This window comes from Coregonus clupeaformis, chromosome 16 (genome assembly GCF_020615455.1).
Source record: "Coregonus clupeaformis isolate EN_2021a chromosome 16, ASM2061545v1, whole genome shotgun sequence".
Classification (NCBI taxonomy): domain Eukaryota; kingdom Metazoa; phylum Chordata; class Actinopteri; order Salmoniformes; family Salmonidae; genus Coregonus; species Coregonus clupeaformis.
In genome coordinates this window covers 54,674,804-54,695,897 of record NC_059207.1, presented here as the reverse complement: position 1 = coordinate 54,695,897, position 21,094 = coordinate 54,674,804, and the positions used below count along the sequence as shown (strand labels likewise).

At 48.0% G+C, this 21,094-nt stretch overlaps 1 protein-coding gene across 1 annotated transcript in view; it reads right to left on the bottom strand.

Moving 5' to 3' along the window:
* Nucleotides 1-333: 333 nt before the first annotated feature.
* LOC121584625 (E3 ubiquitin-protein ligase znrf3-like) overlaps nt 334-21,094 on the bottom strand; it is a 99,053-nt gene continuing 78,292 nt past the window's right edge. Inside the window, exons 3-8 of the mRNA XM_041900620.1 lie at nt 11,544-11,618; nt 5,920-6,051; nt 5,271-5,381; nt 4,452-4,619; nt 3,238-3,340; nt 334-2,880 (exon numbers count right to left, since the gene is read on the bottom strand). Coding sequence (XP_041756554.1) covers nt 995-2,880; nt 3,238-3,340; nt 4,452-4,619; nt 5,271-5,381; nt 5,920-6,051; nt 11,544-11,618 — 2,475 coding nt within the window. The 3' untranslated portion in view covers nt 334-994. The remainder of the gene's footprint in view (nt 2,881-3,237; nt 3,341-4,451; nt 4,620-5,270; nt 5,382-5,919; nt 6,052-11,543; nt 11,619-21,094) is intronic.

The window sequence follows — 21,094 nt, the reverse complement described above, 5'->3', positions numbered from 1 at the left end:
TTTTTTGGGGGAGGAATGATATTTTTTATACTAATACAATTGCTCAGAGGAAGAGACTTTGTTTAACAAGTAATACAAAAAATCCCCAAAAGATAGGGGTCAAAATTATTGGCACCCGTTTTCAATACTTAAGCACCCTTAGTTAGGATAATGACACGGAGTCTTTTTCTAAAATGTTTAATGAGATTGGAGAACACATTGGGAGGGATCTTAGACCATTCCTCCATACCTAATCTTTCCAGATCCTTGATATCCTTCAACTGCACTTACGGATTGCCCTCTTCAATTCAAACCACAGGTTTTCAATCGGGTTCAAGTCCAGAGCATATAATATAGCTCAGTATTTGTATTATTTATTGTATACAGTCTTTTTCAAGGTGCCAATAATTTTGGACCTGACTGTACATATAGTACATCCAGGCGTTTGTGCAATAAGAATTAAGCAAAAAAAAATAGGACACAAATCCTCAAATGTTTTGCACAAAATGGAGTTAAGATATCATGTGAAGAAAAACAACTCACCAAATCAGAAAATACAATCTCACAAACTGGGCCCACCTAACACAATTAGTTTCTCTCCTAATGGGTCTCATGATCTGGACTGACCCTGGCTGGTACTGATGGTATGTGGTAGTAGCCTACATGTCGTGTTGTGCCCCTGCCAAGCCAACCACTGTTGGAACCAACCACCGTGAACTTCCACCCATATGTTGTAGCCTGATTCTCTATCTATCCCAGCCTGTGGACGCTGCTGGTGAGGCCACGAGGTGGGCTGAGCCACAGGAATGAACTGGATAGGCCTGGTTACACCAGGCAGGCAGGCCATCATATCATTTTCAGTAGAAATCCACACCATCACCATATAGTATGATAACATTCAGAGCTCAGCGAGCGAGCGAGGCTTAGAACAAGGCAACTGAGGGTTTGTTGATTGACTGACTGAACGATTGACTGGTTCGGTACCAAAGAGGCTGTTTCTGGGCTCCACACCCCCTCATATACCCCCAAGCCCCTCATATGTAGCTTTACTGTTTCCCGATGCATCGTGGTTAGTGGAGTTCTGGGGGTGGAACAGGGCCCTGGTTTCTTCCTCCTGGGTGGGGTACATTTGACCTCTGAACTGTCCTGAAGTGAAGTACCCCCCTTCACCAGGCTCCACCCGCAACCGAGTCCCAGTCCGCCCCTCGCCCCCTTGCCCCTCCCCCGTGATCAGGCTGCCTGGCAGTAGGCTGCTCTGGGTCTCCGCCCCCAAGCCCGGCTCACAGTCTGTGTCCTCGTGGATTATGGGTATTCTCTGGCTGAGCTCGCCACAGCAGCCCTGTCCCGAGCAGGCGTCTGAGTCTGCAGCGTGGTGTGCGTACTGCACGTTCACGGCATAGTCCTCGTTATAGCGCCCCCCTGTGGCCCGGTGGACCTTCATCTCCTTGTAGAAGAAGCAGGGCAGGCCCTCGTAACTCACCTGCTCCGACGGAGCCAACAGGTGCTCCCCCGGGCCGTAAAAGTTCTGCTGATGCTGAGAGGCGGAGCTCTGCTGATGGAACTCCGCCCCCCTGTGACAGCCACACCCCGAGGAGGCCAGAGACCCCGCCGTGTCCGAGTCCTGCCCCTGCTGACCTATGCACTCCATGTTTGGTGGGAGTACCTCGAAACAGCAGCTACACGCCCCTGCTCCGGCTCCCCCCAGGCCATGATGCCCCCCTATCTCCTCCCCTGTCTGCCCCCCCTTCCCCCTGTCCGCGGCTCCTTCTAGAGGGCAGGCTGAGGTAGTGCAAGTGGTGCTGGTGTCCCTGGGTTGCTCCGGTGACGAGCGGCTGCTGTAGTTGGGCTCCAGACCGCAGCTGGAGAGCTGGTCCCCTGAGCCGAACCCACAGGCCCCTGGAGGAGGCTGTGGCTGCAGATTGCAGCCGTCTTGGCCCCCCGAGGGAGCTGGGGTTAGGGAGTCCTCGGCTGTGGAGGGGCAGGCGGTGGAGGCCCCTGCGGATGTGGCCCCTGGCTCCCCTTGCGACCCCCTGCAGGGGCTCTTACTGCGGTAGACGTAGGGGTCGTAGTCAGAGCTCAGGGAGCTGCGGAAGGTAGAACAGGAGCCGTACACCCCCTGGTTGCTAACCTCGGTGCAGTCCAGCATAGAGTCACTGGAGGAACAGTGGCACTGGCCCGAACTGTTGCTGCTGCTGTCGCTGCCCGGACAGTCGGCCAGATAACCGCTGCACATAGAGCGGTGGCCATGGTAACAGCCCAGGCCCGAGGCACCGCTCCCTGCCTCACCTATCCTGGAGCTGGTAGCGGGGGCCATGTGGACCACCGTGGGGTAGAGCAGACCCCCCTGGAAGGCCCTGCTGTGGTGGCCCTTATGGGGCCCGGCGCCCCCAGCCACCCCCCCTACGCCTGCAGCCCCCTCACCCTGCTGGGGGAAGGTCAGGCCCTGGAAGTAGTAGTGTTGGTACATGGTCTCGTACTGCGAGTAGCAGGCAGCACGCGAGAAGCTGCGCCCGTGGAATTTGGGCCTCTTGAAGGCTCCATGGTGGGGCCCGGACTGCTGGTGCTGGGGGTAGGTGGGGGGGTTGAGGCCCAGGCCACAGTGGTGGGGGTTGATAGAGTGGTCCAGGTGCATGGTAGTGTGGGGGTGGTAGCCCCGGAGGAAGGCCCCGGCGTGGGCAGACTGGGGAGGGTACAGGCCCTGGGGGTCTGGGTGGTGGTCCACAGTGAGCACTGTGATGGGGTTACCATTTGGGTCCATGGAGGTGCGGGTGGGGTAGGTAGTCACCTGCCCAGCACGGTGCACCCTGCCTGGGTAGTGGACGGGCAGGACTACCCTCTGCTGCCGGCTGTGGACGGGGTTGCCATCCATGCAGATAGGGCCGGGGTTCCCCTTCTTTTGCTCTGAGAAGAGGGGTGTGAGAGAAGGAGAGCGTTTGAGTAAGGTTAACCTAGAGAGTCAAAGAAGAGTCTTTCAAAGGTTAGCTATGTTACAGTTAGGGTTTCATGTGCTGTAATATTTACTTTATTTAATGAAAAGGGTATTTTAAGTCAATTACATTTTACTTTTACTGTTTTAGTGGGTTGTGTAGTCTGACAAAAGTGCTGACAGGAAAACTCTTATGAGAGAGCCACAGGCCACAGGCCGACAGTGTGTGCATCCCAAATGGCACCCTGTTCCCTATATAGTGCACTACTTTAGACCAGGGCACATAGGGAATAGAGTGCCATTTGGGATGCTGCCAGTGTGTACCAACTCACCGATTATGTTGTGTCTACAGTGAGGGCAGGTGTGGTGCTGAAGGAGCCAAGGGTCCACACACTTCTTATGGAACCTGTGGGCACAGGGGATGACCCGCAGCTCCTGTTGAGGGGAAGGAGAGGAGGAGAAGAACAGGAGGAGAAGGAAATAGGGGGAGAGGAGGAGAGGGGGAAGAAGAAGAGAGGGGGAGAGTAAAGGACATTATTGGCGTTTGATGGGTGAATGGCCAACAGGTGGCAGCAAAGCAGCAAGAAGGTTTCTCTTCTTCACCGGTGTCACATTATACATCAGTATCCAGCTACACTGAACAAATCCAACCTCACAATCAAACCCAAGACTACACTACCCATCATGACAGCGCAGAGCCCTCCAACTAAACCAGTCACCCTTATTCTCAATCCTGACGCCATGCTGTTGGCCGAGCCAGAGAGAGCTTTAGACAGAACACAGGGATTCCAAGACTCTCTAACACAAAGAAGGATCATTATTATTCCGTTCTTGGACAGAGTTTTTCCCCTCAGTCTCTCTCGCCCTTTCCCTCTCTCTCTACCCCTCTCCTTCTCTCCCTCCCTCTCCTTCTCCCCCTCCCTCTCTCCCTCCCTCTCTCTCTCTCCCCCTCCTTCTCTCCCTCCCTCTCCCCTCTCCTTCTCTCCCTACCTCTCTCCCTCTCTCTCTCTCCCCCTCTCCTTCTCTCCCTTCCTCTCTCTCTCCCTCTCTCTCTCCCCTCTCCTTCTCTCCCTCCCTCTCTCCCTCTCTCTCTCCCCCCTAGCATGACTCATCTCCTCTTTGGGCTCTCTCCCTCCCATCTTTTGTGTCTTACTTCACTGCCCTTTGATGCCATTCAGCCTTTTATATCACTACTATGCATTGTTGTGTGTTTTCTTCCCCTGGTTTCCCGAGACAACACATAACACACTCACTGACTGACTGGGTCCCCTGGGGGACAGGGGCTCTGGGGTTGGTCGTTTGATGTCCCCAGGCTGGGCCATGATTAGCAACGCAGTTACTGTAAACCTTCAAAGGTCCCAGATAAGGGTCTAGGAAACATCTTTCTACAGTGACTTCAGAAACAAAATCAGTTTGGCCTTAAACTCACCACTTTCAAATACCACTCCAATTCAAATGCTACTCTCCGACATAACAAAGTCTCTCACAACTAGTTTTTATTGACAGTATTCTGTGTGTGTGTGTGTGTGTGTGTTCTCTCTCGCACCTCTCCGTCGATGTACTTCTCCAGGCAGATAGCGCAGTCGGAGGTGGAGCTACTGCTCAGCGAATCCGACACCCCGCAGCTGCTCTCGCGCTGCCCTTTGACCTTGGCCTTGAACTTCCTGGTCTCCATCTTCTCCAGGGCCTGGATGGCCATCCTGTTCATAGAACTCTGGAGACACGGAGAGAGGGAGAAGAGAGAGGAGGGAAAGAAAGGGTCAGGCTGGGAGTAATGGTACACAACAGGTACATAAAGACAGGTTTACAGTGTTGGTAGACAGGTTTACGGTGTTGGTAGACAGGTACAGTCTTGGTAGACAGGTACAGTCTTGGTAGACAGGTTTACAGTGTTGGTCATGTAGCCTACATAGATAGAGCAATATGTTGAGGACAGAGTGTCCTTAGCATGCCCCCGTGTGAACTAAACTGGAAAGAGGTTTCGTAACGTGTGACAATCCGCCGCTGGTGTCAACTGCTATTTTAATGAATGCTTCAAGGAAGTCGGCATGGTTCATCAGCATCACCGTCGCTCGTCAGGAACACACACACGCAAACAGAAACAGGTGCGTGCACACACTGCCAGGTAATCCCAAACGCGGTCCCCTGGAGTGTGTTTCTCTGTCTAACACACACACACACACACACAGGTGTGCTGGCAAGATTTCACCTGTCCTCAGGGTTAGTACTGTACTGCTCTCCAAAGTGAATTAGATGTTAATCCGGACTCATGGACCGGTCCAGGCCTACAGTACAGTAACATCTCTAACCCTATGTGAACTAGCATTCTGGGGAACATGGTGGAGCACTGTGTGTGTCCCCTCACCTGGCTTCTCCTCTGTTTTAGTTTGATCTTGATGAGCAGTATGAGGCAGACCAGAGATACCACTACGAAGAAGGCCAGGAAGATCCCCATGTCAAAGTACTCTGTAGGCTGCTGCAGGGAGGGAGACAGAGGGATAAGGGTTTGTTAAATGATGTCTATTCCACCAAAGGCAGACATCTCACACGTGCAGGCACACAGGCATTGAAGCATAGAACTGGGCATAGATGCACCCCTGGCACCATCCATTGATAAATTGACTGTGTGAAATTGTTGTGATATATCGAAGAATAGAGAGAGAGAGAGAGAGAGAGAGAGAGAGAGAGAGAGAGAGAGAGAGAGAGAGAGAGAGAGAGAGAGAGAGAGAGAGAGAGAGAGAGAGAGAGAGAGAGAGAGAGAGAGAGAGAGAGAGAGAGAGAGAGAGGCTCAGATTTCTCTAGAAGAATGTCTTCCCATGTCTGTAACTGTTAGCTGTGAGACTCAGTATAGTGCTTTGTGAAGTGTGTAGGGTTTAAATGAGAGTTATGATCAAAATATGGTTTGGCTAGTCCATTCACTTGCAGCTGTGCGCGTACACACACACACACACACACACACACACACACAACTAGTATTTTCCCAGAAGTTCTGGTTTGGCTCGTCTGGCTCTTACCCTTGGTGGTCTGTGCTGGATCCTGGCACGGGCCACTTTCTGCTTGTTGACTATGTTCATCAGCTTAACAGCATCGGCCCCCTTCACATAAACCACCGGCCTCTTCAGAGGGTCCTCCGCTACCTGGTTCAACTGCAGGAAAGGAGAACACACAACAGGTCAGCTATACAGGAGAACACACACACACAACAGGTCAGCTATGTAGGAGAACACAGACACGGCCAGCTTCCACATTTGGCCCACACCACATCGACCTTCAGTATTGTAAATTAAGAATAAGAACCATGTCCTATCATCAACATAATCTCTCATTTTATTTCCCACTGAGAAAATAACCTGTAGGAGAGAGAGAGAGACGTGGAAACTGTGGACTGCCTCCTCCACTGAGCTCCTCTCTCTTTAGTCCACGTGTCAAACTCATTCCACGGAGGGCCGAGTGTCTGCAGGTTTTCGGTCCTCCCTTGTACTTGATTAATGAATTAAGGTCCCTAATTTGTAAAGAACTCCCCACACCTGGTTATAAGGTCTTAATTGAAAGGAAAAACCCAAAACCGCAGACACTAGGCCTTCTGGAATGAGTTTGACACCCCTGTTTTAGTCTGTCAGCCTCCCTCCCTCGTCTGTCAGCCTCCCTCCCTTCCCCCTGCTCTCTCTAGTCTCTCCAATCTGTCAGCCTCCCTCCCTCCATGTCCTCTCGTCTGTAATTTAGAAAGGCCAGGGGAAATACCAGGGATATTCACTTTTCAATTTCTTCCCCTGTTGTCATGTTACCAAGTGAAATATGCTCTCACTGGTTACAGTATAGCGAATGGCAAATGGCAATTTCACATACCTTCCTCTGCTTGTGTTCTTCTCACCCTGCAATCTACAAAGTCAATCTAGACTAGGCTCTCAAAAGTGCCAACACTGCTAGCAAAGTTATGCTGCATGTGCTTGAATTGAAGAACAAAGTGAATTTGAAAGATGAGATACTCAACCACTCGAAGTCAAATTGAACTTAAAGTGCTTCTCTATTATCAAAAACCATCACGTTTAACTCAGCATTAAATTAAAGGCTTCGTAAAAGCCGTAAACTTAGTAGATCATGTAAATGACAATAATTTTTTTTTCAAGAAAGAGGTAAAAAAACATTAACTTCATAACCCTCTCTCTCCCTCCTAATTTCACCCGTAGGACATTAACTCTCTAACTCCTCCTCCCTGCCCCTCGGCCTTGTGGGTCGTGTCTGTACCGATTGGGCGGCTGCGACTGGAAACCCTCTTAGGGGAATTTAACCCTGCGGGCCACACTGCCTTTCATGTGGTCCCTTCTCAAGCCTTTCATCTCTGTGGGTCTCTGCTACACTGCTGTTGTTGCCTACAGCCTGGAGGCCTCAACACAGAGAAATCTGCATGTCCGGGCCTGGTGCTGTTGGCCTGGCTGAATACCACAGGAGAATTATTCTCTCTGACAAAGCTGCTACCTACGCTGCACCAGTGGAGGCTAGAGGAGAGACTTCTGTATTACAGGCAGGCAGGGAGCTCACCAGCCGACAACAAAGAAACAGGAACTAGCTCAGGTAGAATGGAGGGGGAGAGAGAGAGAGAGCGAGGGAGAGAGAAGTAGAGAGAGAAAATCAGAGAGAGAAGAGAAAAAAAGAGAGTCAGACGAGAGAGAAAGAGACAAAAGCGAGAGAGACTCAGATTATTCGGGGTACCAGGGGATGAGGTAATATGTTGGTGTGCAGTAGCAGCTCTAAACTACCTGTGCAATTATGAGCCACAGTGTCTCCGACCCCCCCTCTGTCTCAGCCTCCAGTATCTATGCTGCAATAGTCTATGTGCCGGGGGGCTAGGGTCAATTTGTTATATCTGGTGTTATTCTCCTGTCTTATCCAGTGTCCAGTGTGACTTTAAGTATGCTCCCTCTAATTCTCTCTCTCTCTCTCCCTCTCTCCCTCCCCTCCCAGAGGACCTGAGCCCTAGGACCATCGCCTCAAAAGATAAAAAAAAAAAAAATTACTTCTGGGAAAATACAAAGAAATACAATTAATATACAGTGTGCAAATTTAGCAAGTTATGGAGGTAAGGCAATAAAATAGGCTATAGTGCAAAATAATTACAATTTAGTATTAACACTGGAATGATGTGCAAGAGATGATGTGAAATAGAGATACTGGGGTACAGATGAGCAAAATAAATAACAATATAGGGATGAGGTAGTTGGGCGGGCTAATTTCAGATGGGCTGTGTACAGGTGCAGTGATCGGTAAGGTGCTCTGACAACTGATGCCTAAAGTTAGTGAGGGAGATAAGCGTCTCCAGCTTCAGAGATTTTTGCAGTTTGTTCCAGTCATTGGCAGCAGAGAACTGGAAGGGAATTTCGCCAAAGGAGGTGTTGGCTCGGGGATGACCAGTGAGAATACCGCTTGGAGCGCAGACTACGGGTGGGTGTTGTTATGGTGACCAATGAGCTAAGATAAGGCGGGATTTGCCTAGCAGTGATTTATAGATGGCCTGGAGCCAGTGGGTTTGGCGACGAATATGTGGTGAGGACCAGCCAACAAGAGCGTACAGGTCACAGTGGTGGGTATTATATGGGGCTTTGGAGACAAAACGGATGGCACTGTGATAGACAACATCCAATTTGCTGAGTAGAGTGTTGGAGGCTATTTTGTAAATGACATCGCCGAAGTCAAGGATCGGTAGGATAGTCAGTTTTACAAGGGCATGTTTGGCAGCATGAGTGAAGGAGGCTTTGTTGCGTAAATAGGAAACCGATTCTAGATTTAACTTGGATTGGAGATTCTTAAGGTGAGTCTGGAAGGAGAGTTTACAGTCTAACCAGACACCTAGATATTTGTGAAGTTGTCCACGTACTCTAGGTCAGACCCGTCTAGAGTAGTGATTCTAGTCGGGTGGGCGGGTGCAAGCAGCGTTCGGTTGAAGAGCATGCATTTTGTTTTACTAGTGTTTAAGAGCAGTTGGAGGCTACTGAAGGAGTGTTGTATGGAATTGAAGCTCGTTTGGAGGTTTGTTAACACAGTGTTCAATGAAGGGCCAGATGTATACAAAATGGTGTCGTCTGCGTAGAGGTGGATCTGAGAGTCACCAGCAGCAAGAGCGACGTCATTGATATACACAGAGAAAAGAGTTGGCCCAAGAATTGAACCCTGTGGCACCCCATAGAGACTGCCATAGGTCCAGACAACAGGCCCTCCGATTTGCACACATTGAACTCTATCTGAGAAGTAGTTGGTGAACCAGGCGAGGCAGTCATTAGAGAAACCAAGGCTATTTAGTCTGCCAATAAGAATGCGTGGTGGTTGACAGAGTCGAAAGCCTTGGCCAGGTCAATGAAAACGGCTGCACAGTACTGTCTATTATCGATCGCGTTATAATATCATTTAGGACCTTGAGCGTGGCTGAAGTGCACCCATGACCAGCTCGAAACCGGATTGCATAGCAGAGAAGGTACAGTGGGATTCGAAATGGTTGGTGATCTGTTTAGTTGACTTGGCTTTCAAAAACTTTGAAAGGCAGGGCAGGATGGATATGGGTCTGTAACAGTTTGGATCTAGAGTGTCACCCCCTTTGAAGAGGGGGATGACCGCGGCAGCTTTCAATCTCTGGGGATCTCAGACGCTAAAGAGAGGTTGAACAGGCTAGTAATAGGGGTTGCGACAATTTCGGCTAGTTTTAGAAAGAAAGGGTCCAGATTGTCTAGTCCAGATGATTTGTAGGGGTCCAGATTTTGCAGCTCTTTTAGAACATCAGCTGTCTGGATTTGTGTGAAGGAGAAGCGGGGGCATGGGCAAGTTGCAAGCGGAGGGTGCAGAGCTGGTGGCCGGGGTAGTGGTAGCCAGGTGGAAAGCATGGCCAGCCGTAGCAAAATGCTTGTTGAAATTCTCGATTATTGTAGATTTATCGGTGGTGATAGTGTTTCCTAGCCTCAGTGCAGTGGGCAGCTGGGAGGAAGTGCTCTTATTTTCCATGGACTTTACAGTGTCCCAAAACTTTTGGAGTTAGTGCTACAGGATGCAAATTTCTGTTTGAAAAAGTTAGCCTTTGCTTTCCTAACTGCTTGTGTATATTGGTTCCTAACTTCCTGAAAAGTTGCATATCACGGGGGCTATTTCTGATGCTAATGCAGTACGCCACAGGATGTTTTTGTGCTGGTCAAGGGCAGTCAAGTCTGGAGGAGAACCAGGGGCTATATCTGTTCTTAGTTCTGTATTTTTTGAATGGGGCATGTCTATTTAAGATTGAGAGGAAATTACTTTTTAAAGAACAACCAGGCATCCTCTACTGACGGAATGAGATCTATATCCATCCAGGATACCTGGGCCAGGTCAATTAGGAAGGCCTGCTCGCTGAAGTGTTTTTGGGAGCGTTTGACAGTGATGAGGGGTGGTCGCTTGACCGCGGGACCCAAGCTAGGACGCAGGCAATAAGGCAGTGATCGCTGAGATCCTGGTTGAAGACAGCGGAGGTGTATTAGAGGGTAAGTTAGTCAGGATGATAGGACTACCTGGCCTGATGACTCCTGGCTGTCCCCAGTCCACCTGGTCATGCTGCTGCTCCAGTTTCAACTCTTCTACCTGCAGCTATGGAACCCTGACCTGTTCACCTGACATGATACCTTGTCCCAGACCTGCTGTTTTCAACTCTCTCTCTCTCTACCGCACCTGCTATTTCAACCTCTAAATGCCTGGCTATGAAAAGCCAAGTGACATTTACTCCTGATGCACTGACCTGTTGCAACCTCTACAACCACTGTGATTATTATTTGACCCTGCTGGTCACCTATGAATGTTTGAACATCTTGGAGAAAGATCTGGCCTTAATGGCCATTTGCTGTTATAATATCCACCAGGCACAGCCAGAAGGGGACTGGCCACCCCTCAGAGCCTGGTTCCTCTCTAGGTTTCTGCCTTTCTAGGGAGTTCCTAGCCACCGTGCTTCTACATCTGCATTGCTTGCTGTTTGGGGTTTTAGGCTGGGTTTCTGTATAGCACACACATCTGCTGATGTAAAAAGGGCTTTATAAATAAAATGTGATCGATTGATTTGATGAGCTCAACAGAGCACGGAGTAAAAAACTGAATATCAATTCTCTCTCTCTCTCGCTCTTTAGGCAGGCAGGGTAATACTCAGCATACATCCTAAATGGCACCATGTTCCCTATATAGTGCACTACTTTTGACCAGAGCCCTATGCAATATATAGGGAATAGAGTGCAATTTGGAACGGGTCCTTAGGCTCGACCCGAAGCCTCTAATAGCTGAATGAGCCTGCTTCATCAACATGGGTTTGACCAGAAAGAAAGAAAGAAAGTCTATTGTTGGGCAAACACACAACCTGCTTGTCATAGCAGGGCATGTCTCAGTCAGTTGACAGTGATCTGTTAGGACAGAAGGTCTTTGAAAAGAGAAGACGAATTTGGTGTTTGAATGGAGAGGAATCTGTTTGTAGCAGTAGCATGTTAGCTTAGCTACTCTGTTTCCTTCATTGTTTCCTTCATTGCCTCCTTCATTGAATAAGTGGAGACTTTGGATGTGAGTGCCGTGTGTGTTGAAACTGTGTGTGTGTGTGTGTGTGTGTGTGTGTGTGTGTGTGTGTGTGTGTGTGTGTGTGTGTACTGACCTGATCGATGGCATCAGGGTTTTCGGACACGTCAAAGATGACAGCTGTCGCTCCCCTCTGAACCGCTCGCTTCGCCTGCAAGAAACACAGAGAAAAACATAATCAATAGATATGCATAAATCTTAAAAATGAAGATATTACTTTCACTCTCTACTTTCACCTTGAACTCAAATAAGTACATTTGAACCGGAAATTGAAACCGAGAGCCATACAGACAAGATCTTTGAGGTAGGAAAATAGACGTGTTGGCTGACAACGTCATGAAAATGATGCACGCGCATCGAAAGGGGTGCGTTGTTATGATTCTGAACGGCCAGATAGCTAGCAACAATGACAAGAATCTGCCTTGTGGGGAATCCTAGATGGCTAGTTTCGGCTGTATTTGAGAGACAACAAGTGCTCACTGTGCAAATGTGTTTATGTTTTCAATAAGCATTTGGAGAGACTAAATATAGTTTACATATTGTCAACAGTCTAACCCAACCCAGTCTGTTTTGCCCCATAGTTGCGCACACGTCGTTTTTGTGGCTTAACAACCAGTGTCTACACTGAGGGTACAAAACATTAAGAACACCTTCCTAATATTGAGTTGCACGCAACCTTTTTAATCCCTCAAAACAGCCTCAATTCGTCAGGGCATGGACTCTACAAGGTGTCGAAAGCGGGCCAGCATTCCTGTGGAACATGTTGACTCCAATGCTTCCCACAGTTGTGTCAAGTTGGCTGGATGTCCTTTGGGTGCAGGACCATTCTTGATACACATGGGAAACTGTTGCGCGTAAAAAACCCAGCAGTGTTGCAGTTTTTTTACACAAACCGGTGCGCCTGGCACCTACTACCATACCCCGTTCAAAGGCACTAAAATATTTTGCCTTGCCCATTCACCCTCAATGATACATATACACAATCCATGTCTCAATTGTCTCAAGGCTTCAAAATTGCACTCTCACACCCAGCCACTGGAGGGGGTTGTGTGACTTTGAATGGCCTGACTCCAGCAGCAGCTAGGCCCAGCAGCAAGCGAGCGAGAGAGGGAGAGGGAGTCGACCGACCCCAGTCCATGGAGAGGTAAACACCATGATAACATTGGAAGGATGAGCACATGGTCTGTCCCTCAACTCTCTTTCTTACTACATGGTGTCAAGAGAGACAGACCAGAATACCAAATGACAGCCTATTGCCTGTGTAGTACACTTCTTTTGACCAGGCCCCAGGTCTCTGGTTAAAAGAGTGCACTAAAAAAGGGAATAGGGTGCCATTTAGGACACACTAAAGAGCTGCCTGTTTTGGTGGGATGGCGTTTTGGCCTGCCTGATGACGTCACCAGGTGGTGAATTAGTCAACAGACCAATAAGAAAGAGAGTTCCAAACCTCTCTGCCAGTAACAGCTCATTTTCAGTTCTCTTTCATTTAACATGTAAGTCATTTAGCAGACGCTCTTATCCAGAGCGACTTATAAATTGGTGCATTCAACTTAGGATAGCCAGTGGGACAACCACCACTGGGGGGAGGGGGGGTGTAGAAGGATTACTGTTATACTATTCCAGGTATTCCTTAAAGAGGTGGGGTTTCAAGTGTCTCCGGAAGGTGGTCAGTGACTCCGCTGTCCTGGCGTCGTGGGGGAGCTTGTTCCACCATTGGGGTGCCAGAGCAGCGAATAGCTTTGACTGGGCTGAGCGGGAACTGTGCTTCCGTAGAGGTAGGGGGGCTAGCAGGCCAGAGGTGGATGAACGTAGTGCCCTCGTTTGGGTGTAGGGTCTGATCAGAGCCTGAAGGTAAGAAGGTGCCGTTCCCCTCACAGCTCCGTATGCAAGCACCATGGTTTTGTAGTAGATGCAAGCTTCAACTGGAAGCCAGTGGAGTGTGCGGAGGAGCGGGGTGACATGAGAGAACTTGGGAAGGTTGAACACCAGACTGGCTGCAGCGTTCTGGATAAGTTGTAGGGGTTTAATGGCACAGGCAGGGAGCCCAGCCAACAGCGAGTTGCAGTTATCCAGATGGGAGATGACAAGTGCCTGGATTAGGACCTAATTAATTATTTTCGATATCTCACGTGGGGTTCACTAAGGACCGCCTACTCTCGAAAGTATCCATCTAAAACGTCTGTTGGAGACAGACAGGCAAAGTGGCGAATTAGGTGACACTCAATTCCATCAAAGGAGCCACTCCCGCTCTCTGGTTATTCTCACTTATCTTCCTCGCCAGAAGTGTCACTACTCTTGCTCTCCTCATATCGACTGGATACCGGTTGCCAGCTCACAAGTGAACCGTGAAGGATATATCTGCCGAGCATAGGTCTTTAGATCCTGTTGAGAGGTTGACTTCTAACCAGGTTTTTGTTATTAAGTAGAAATTCCAATTTCTACTTCTCAGTCTCCTTTAGTAGCTAGTGTCACTGCTAGCTATTGAGACTCAGTTAGCCCACGCTGCAAGGCTTCGGCTAACTTGGCTAGCTTGCTGAGAGGCAAGCAAACCTCACTAGCATACCTTACCTGCAACACGGTAGGTTTGCTAGCTCCCTTCTCTAGTCTAGTTAAGCTACATTCACCTGTTGTGTTAGCTAGACCGACCCGCTCTGCCTTCACGGCACCGTCGGTCACGGGAGCTTTTTTCTCCGAAGGCTAACTCGGTCACTCGGTTTCCTTCAGCCAGCACTGAGCTAGCCACAGCACACCACCACGAGGTGGCCGCTAGTTAGCTTACGCCCCACTAGCCTCGCGGCTACAGCGTTACAGGGTGCTCAATATTGCTTGCGATTAGCCACAATGCTCCTAACTAGCTAGCTTGGTGTTGCCGTTTACACAAGCTACTCTTTCGCTAGTCACCAGCCGCAGGGCTTCTAACTAGCTAGCCTATGCCATCTGCACATTATTTCTTTACAACAGGCGTTGCTCGGGTCCCCATAGCAAGCCTTATCCCTCGAAACGAGCCTAGCCCAGCACTCAAACCCCCACATTCTTGTGTTTGCGGCTCCATGTGATAGAAGATGACTAATTATTACACTCCACTTTGTGAAATGTATTAAGAATAAACAACCGAGCCCAGTTGGGGCGAGGTGATGGATAGCCTTTGACTCCCTCCCCTGACGGTCTGACGAAGTAGTGTCACGGGAAGGCGAGTTAGGGGACGACAAAGGTGACGATGGGATCAATGTCACGGAAATCCTCGAGATAGCACAGGAGTTGGGGACTGATGACCCCGTTCTCCCATCCTCCAATTGAGTTTGAGCTCCTTAACATCTGCAAGCGGACCGCGGCCAGATTCGACATTGAGTGGCCGTCTTCTATAGGGGCTCAAGGCCTGTCAAGGTCTCGGAGATCATTATATTGATTTATAATGGCAAGGATGATAGCCTTCAGAGGGGCTAGGAAGGGCCCTCTCCTATAGGAGTTGACCTTGTGGGCACTGTTTTTGGGACATGTCTCATTATACTGAGATATGAGCCATGTTTTGGTCTTTCCCACCCTTTGTAATTAGGTTTTTCCCAACGGGTTGTCCCTACACCTTCTTGGTGCGTACTACTCCCTTCGTTTCGGGACCTCTGAGGGTTGCTATGTTGGGACTTCCCTGGCTTCGGAGAGCATGTGTTGCAATACGCGACTTTAGTAGTGGCCATATCCCCACGTGAGATATCGAAACTAATAATTGAAAGAGAACTTAAGTTTACCTGTGTAACCTCGGTTCTCTGATATTATGAGTGAGATATCTCACTGCATTTCCCTGCGCACATGAGTGTGAGAAAGAGAAGCATGCTTGATAATAATCAGAGGGCGGGAGAGTGGTTCCTTTTATGGAATTGAGGGTCACACCTCATTCGCCACTCTAACTGTCGGTCTCAAACAGACATTTTTGATTGGTACTTCCAAGAGTAGGCGGTCCTTAGCGAACCCCACGTGTTATATCACACTCATAATTGCAGAGAACCGGGGTTACGCAATTAACCGCAAGTTCTTCTCCCCACTCAGACCTCTCCCAGACAGTCCTAGCAAAATTCTTGCTTGAGAAATTGCTCTTTGCTTTTTGACCATTTTAATTTAAACAATCACAGTAAGAATGTTGCTACGACTGTCTGGGACGGGAAAACTGAAAACTAGCTGTTATTGGCAGAGATGTTTGGAACTCTTTCTTGTTGGCCTATTAACTAATTTATCGCATGGTGATTTACCAAGCAAGCCAAAACTCCATCCCACCAAAAAAGGCAGACATTTCAGGCGGTCATTTCAAACAGCTCTTACACTAAAAGGGCATTATCATACTGTAGAAATATATATAAAATACAGGAAAATAACTTTTTTTTTTTATCTGAAGGGGGCAATTGCTACATCCATTTTTGGACTTATAAATTAATGATATGTAGCCACGGCTTCTTGAAGAATTTAACTTATAAATGCCTCATGAGCTTAGTTTAACTGTCGTACCCCATCAGAACCCAAAATATTAGCTTATTTTACTCCAATGTTTGTAAACAAAGTAAATGTAAACAAACACTGTATAGCCTCAAAACATGGTTAAAACTATAATTTTTATATCATGGATGGTAAGTCCTTGCATCCATAGGTCTGTCTATGAATTTGAGAGTGATTACATTTCTCAGCTTTTTACCAAAACAGTGGCGGGTAGAACGCTTTTAGGCCCTTTAACTCCTACTTTCCCCGACCAACCAACATCCATTCTGTCTGAGCCCAGGGTTATATTCATTACACTGATTCTGTTGCAAAAGCGTTTACTCCAAACGCTGTTGAGTTTTGTTCAGTGGTAGGTAAGCGGCTGGAAGAAGTTGTAAGGAACCCAGCGGACTTCATTCCACTTTAGAGCACGAAATAATCAACAATTTTTATGGAAAGGAAAGGGGGATACCTAGTCAGTTGTACAACTGAATGCATTCAACCGAAATGTGTGTTCTGCATTTAAACCAACCCCTCTGAATCATAAAGGTGCGGGGGGCTGCCTTAATCTGAATCATAAAGGTGCGGGGGGCTGCCTTAAATCGACATCGGCGCCCAGAGAGCAGTTGTTGTTGGGGGTTAAGTGCCTTGCTCAATGGGCAGATCTTTCCAACTTGCCGGCTCGGCAGCGACCGTGGGTGTGTGTGTGAGAGAGACTGGGCCATGCAGTTTGATTACAATTCTGTCCTGTATTTAAGATGAATATAGACATTAATGAGCATACATTCCAGGGCATGAGGGTGCAGTCCAAGGCGTGGGAAAAGATGTGGTCCCTACACGTATACTTTACGCCTGATACCGCTCCTGTCTGTCCATACGATAGATGTTGGAGAACTTGCAGAAGCCACCTTGTTGGGGAGAACCCTCGGGACTCGTGTTCCCTAGGACCAGGACAGGAGGAGAAAATCTCTCTCTCTCTCTCTCTCTCTCTCTCTCTCTCTCTCTCTCTCTCTCTCTCTCTCTCTCTCTCTCTCTCTCTCTCTCTCTCTCTCTCTCTCTCTCTCTCTCTCTCTCTCTCTCTCTCTCTCTCTCTCTCTCTCTCTCTCTCTCTCTCTCTCTCTCTCTCTCTCTCTCTCTCTCTAAAGCAGTACTCCACATATTGAATGCAGTATGCAACACATACAGAGAGCAACAACGTTAAATACAACTCCTTGGCTGGTCTTTTCTTTAGTCGACAGTCGTGTCCACTTTATAGGAGTTAACACAATTCTTTTTTTCCCAACTGCAAACATGGTTTTAAACTTCTGAAGCCAAGAGTGAAGTCTCTTATTCTGTTCTCTGTGTGTTTCCCTCTTACCCAGTTTCAGCTCTCCATTGCCAGGCTCTGGCTGTAGTCCATTTAATTCAGATGCTTTGATGTTAGCCATCTACGTTAATAATTAATAGCTCTTGGTAAGACGCTTCAAGAAGAAAGAGATCGCTGCTGAAGAATCTCCATTTGGGCAGGCGCTGCAGTGTAGGGACTTGCCTGCCTGACAACAGCAAAAATGTACCTACAGGCAAGCTCAGCTCCCTCTCTTTTAACGTAAAGCACACACAGACGAGCACGCGCGCACACACACACACACACACACACACACACACACACGTTGAGAGGATGATAAAGGATTGGGTTGTTCACATCTCAAAAAAAGATTTCCTCCGAGCAGAGCAGAGTAGAGCAGAACAGAGCAGAGTGGAGTAGAGCAGAGTGGAGTAGAGTAGAGCAGAACAGAGCAGAGTGGAGTAGAGCAGAGTGGAGTAGAGCAGAGTGGAGTAGAACAGAGTGGACTAGAGCAGAGTGGAGTAGAGCAGAGCGGAGTAGAACAGAGTGGAGTAGAGCAGAGTGGAGTAGAGCAGAGTAGAACAGAGTGGAGTAGAGCAGAGTAGAACAGAGTGGAGTAGAGCAGAGTAGAACAGAGTGGAGTAGAGCAGAGTGGAGTAGAGCAGAGTGGAGTAGAGCAGAGTGGAGTAGAGCAGAGTGGAGCAGAGCAGAGTGGAGCAGAGTGGAGTAGAGCAGAGTAGAGCAGAGTGGAGTAGAGCAGAGTGGAGTAGAGCAGAGCAGAGCAGCACTGTGGTCTAGTCCCTATGAAGAGAGAAAAGCCGACACACTACTCCACAACGCCATATGTCTTGTCACACTAAAACATAAATGCTACCTTCTACTCCTACTCTTTCACACACTGTTGAAGGGTTTCTATGAAGGAAAGAAAGAATATGGTGGTGTTGTACATGTATAGCATCGGGCAAAAAGAAGAATGTTCTAATTAGTAATTCTGTTTGCTTCGTCGATTCAAAACCGCTCTGGAATTTCAAGTAATGTTACTTCCACAGCTACTAGATAATGTGAATCTCTATAATATATGTGTAGGAGAACTATAGAAAGATATAGCCTTGTCTTTGCATAAGTAAAAGGTGGCAAGGGTGAATGAAATAACAATGTAACGGTGCCTCTAAAGCTACTTAGGTATGTTTTAAAGTAAACAAAGCATGAAACTGATCACAGGTCAGAAACTCTAAACTCTAAACGTCTGCCATGCCATGCATAAGACCTGTCTGTCATAAACACTTACACTTACCCAGAGCTAGTCTCAAATACCATCCTATTCTCTACATAGTGCACTACTTATGATCAGAACCCTATGGTGCCATTTGGGACCCACCCACGGACTTAAAGCCAGAGCCACAGTGTGCGGCCCAGCCGCTGGCTCGACGGACTACATGTTGGCCCTGAGCATGAGAAAGAGGGTACAATCCAACCCAAGTGGACAGAAACCACAGCAGGGAGAGGAGGAGACCCTGGCGTCTAGACACTGAGGACAGAGGAAGAAGAGGCCTATGTTTAGAATGGGTACATCTGCCAGCTTGTGTTTTTTTTTAAAGGAAAGAAGATTTCACCATGCAGTCTGGAAAGTGACTTTTCTCAAGATAGATCAGCATGAATACTAGGTCCAACTGTTACATACTGTACATCGGTGGAGGCTGGCTCATAATAAGGCCTGGAATGGAGTCAATGGAATGGTATCAACCACATGAAATCCATGTGTTTGATACCATTCCATTGTCTCCATTCCAGCCATTATTATGAGCCGTCCTCCCCTCAGCAGCCTCCACTGCCGTACACATAATGTGTGTGTGTAATCTGTTCAGTTTCACTCTCACACACACACACGCACATGTACAAGCGCATAAACATGCGCCCAAGTGCACACACAGAGGCTGCGTTTACACAGGCAGCCCGATTCTGATCTTTTTTTTCACTAATTGGTCTTTTGACCAATTGAATCAGCTCTGGAAAATATCTGATGTGATTGGTCAAAAGACCAATTAGTGGGAAAAAGATCAGAACTGCCTGTGTAAACGCAGCCTTAGAAGCGTGCAAACACACCCACCCACTAGGCTGTGTATAAAACACCTGTAACCTGTATACTTAGCTAAGCTCTCACCAGAGTTTACTCTCCATTCCTCACTCTCTCTTGCTCACCCTCTTTTTTCCTTCCCCCTCTTTTCTTCCCTCCCTCCCGCTCTCTCTCTCTCTCCCCCGCTCTGCTCGCTGCTATAATTAAGTCAATGAAGTCTTCAGAAGGTTCTCCTCTCCTCTGCTATTACACAGTCCTTTCATGTAGCCTCCTGGCTTCTCCTCCCTTTATTAAAAGATAAAAGGCATACTTTTCTCCCATGGATTTCCTTACATGTGGTCAGCTTTTTTCTCCCTCCTTTTTAGAGAGCGTGTGTAAAATGAAAGTTCTGTTCTCAGAATGACTCTTCATCCGACATGCATATATGTAGACATGTTTGCCAAGGGCATTCAAAGCAACTGAACTTCGTTTCACATGTGTGACTAATTAACTACTATCCACTAACTATAGTAGATGACATCACTACTGAGCAAAATATCTATGCGGTATACACCCAGAAGGAGACAGAAAATCCTTTAAAACGCACGCAAACTAATTGTGTGAGCACAATAGTTTACCTCAATAACACTGAGTTAGTATAGGCTAAACGTTTAGCACATAGCTTCAATAGCACACTTTACTTCTGTTTACTCTCATAACCAGTGATAAAATAACCTGCACTGCAAAATCATGACCTGCTACTTCTGAGCTATACACACTGTCCAACCAATCCCACAGGGGCATACCATACAGTGTACACGCACGCACGCACTCACTCATTAACTCCTTTCTCCTCATCCTCGGCGTCGTTCCTCACGGCCATGAGATTCCGCCCTGAAGCCACCGTGTTGACTCTGTACGACTCTGCAGCTCTATGACGGTAACAACACCACTGCGTGTGGACTTTGTGTGCCCTTGACTGTTCAGCTACATTATTAAAAAACTCCACTCTCCCCCCGTCCGTGTTTCTCCTTTTTAATATCACTGGGGCAGCCTGTTAAGCTGAGTGTTTTACACGAGTTGAGGGGACGTCAATTCTCAAAGTATTTTTTTTTGGGGGGGGGGCGGAGAAAATGTTTACGAAGCACATAAACAGCCACTTGTATTCCACCACCACTAGCTTTACAGCCCTCCTGGTGTAGGACCCTCTCCTGTGGGCCTTGCCAGCGTCCCAAATAGCACCCTAATCCCTTTATAGTGCACTACTTTAGACCAACACCCATAGGGGCCTGGTCAACAGTAGTGCACTAGGGTGCCATTTGGGACACACTCTTTGTGTAAACCAGCATGCTTACTGAATGTAAATACGGACACGGGATCACTTGAACCACTCTGGGAGCCACGGCGACAGCCATTCATAACCCTGTTCCAGACGCGAGGTACACCGAGGGTCTGAGCAGAACAGAATCACTGGCCTTGTTTGAGACATTTTAACACGTATCCGTCCTTCCTCTCTTCCTTGAAGTCATCACTAATCTAACACAAATGAATGGAGTTAGTACAGGTTTAAGTACATCGTTTTGATCTATCCATTATAGTCAGATCAGCATTTACTTCAAGGCAGGGCAGGGGATGTTTTGTTGTGAATGGGGGCTCTGCCTCTTTAAAGGATTCCAAAAGGCAAAAGCTAGCAGTTAGGCCCAGGCAGGCAGCTACAGTATGACGAGGGAAGATTCCCCTGATCAGTGTCATCTGCTTAGTCTCACCCATATGGAAATGTAACACAGAA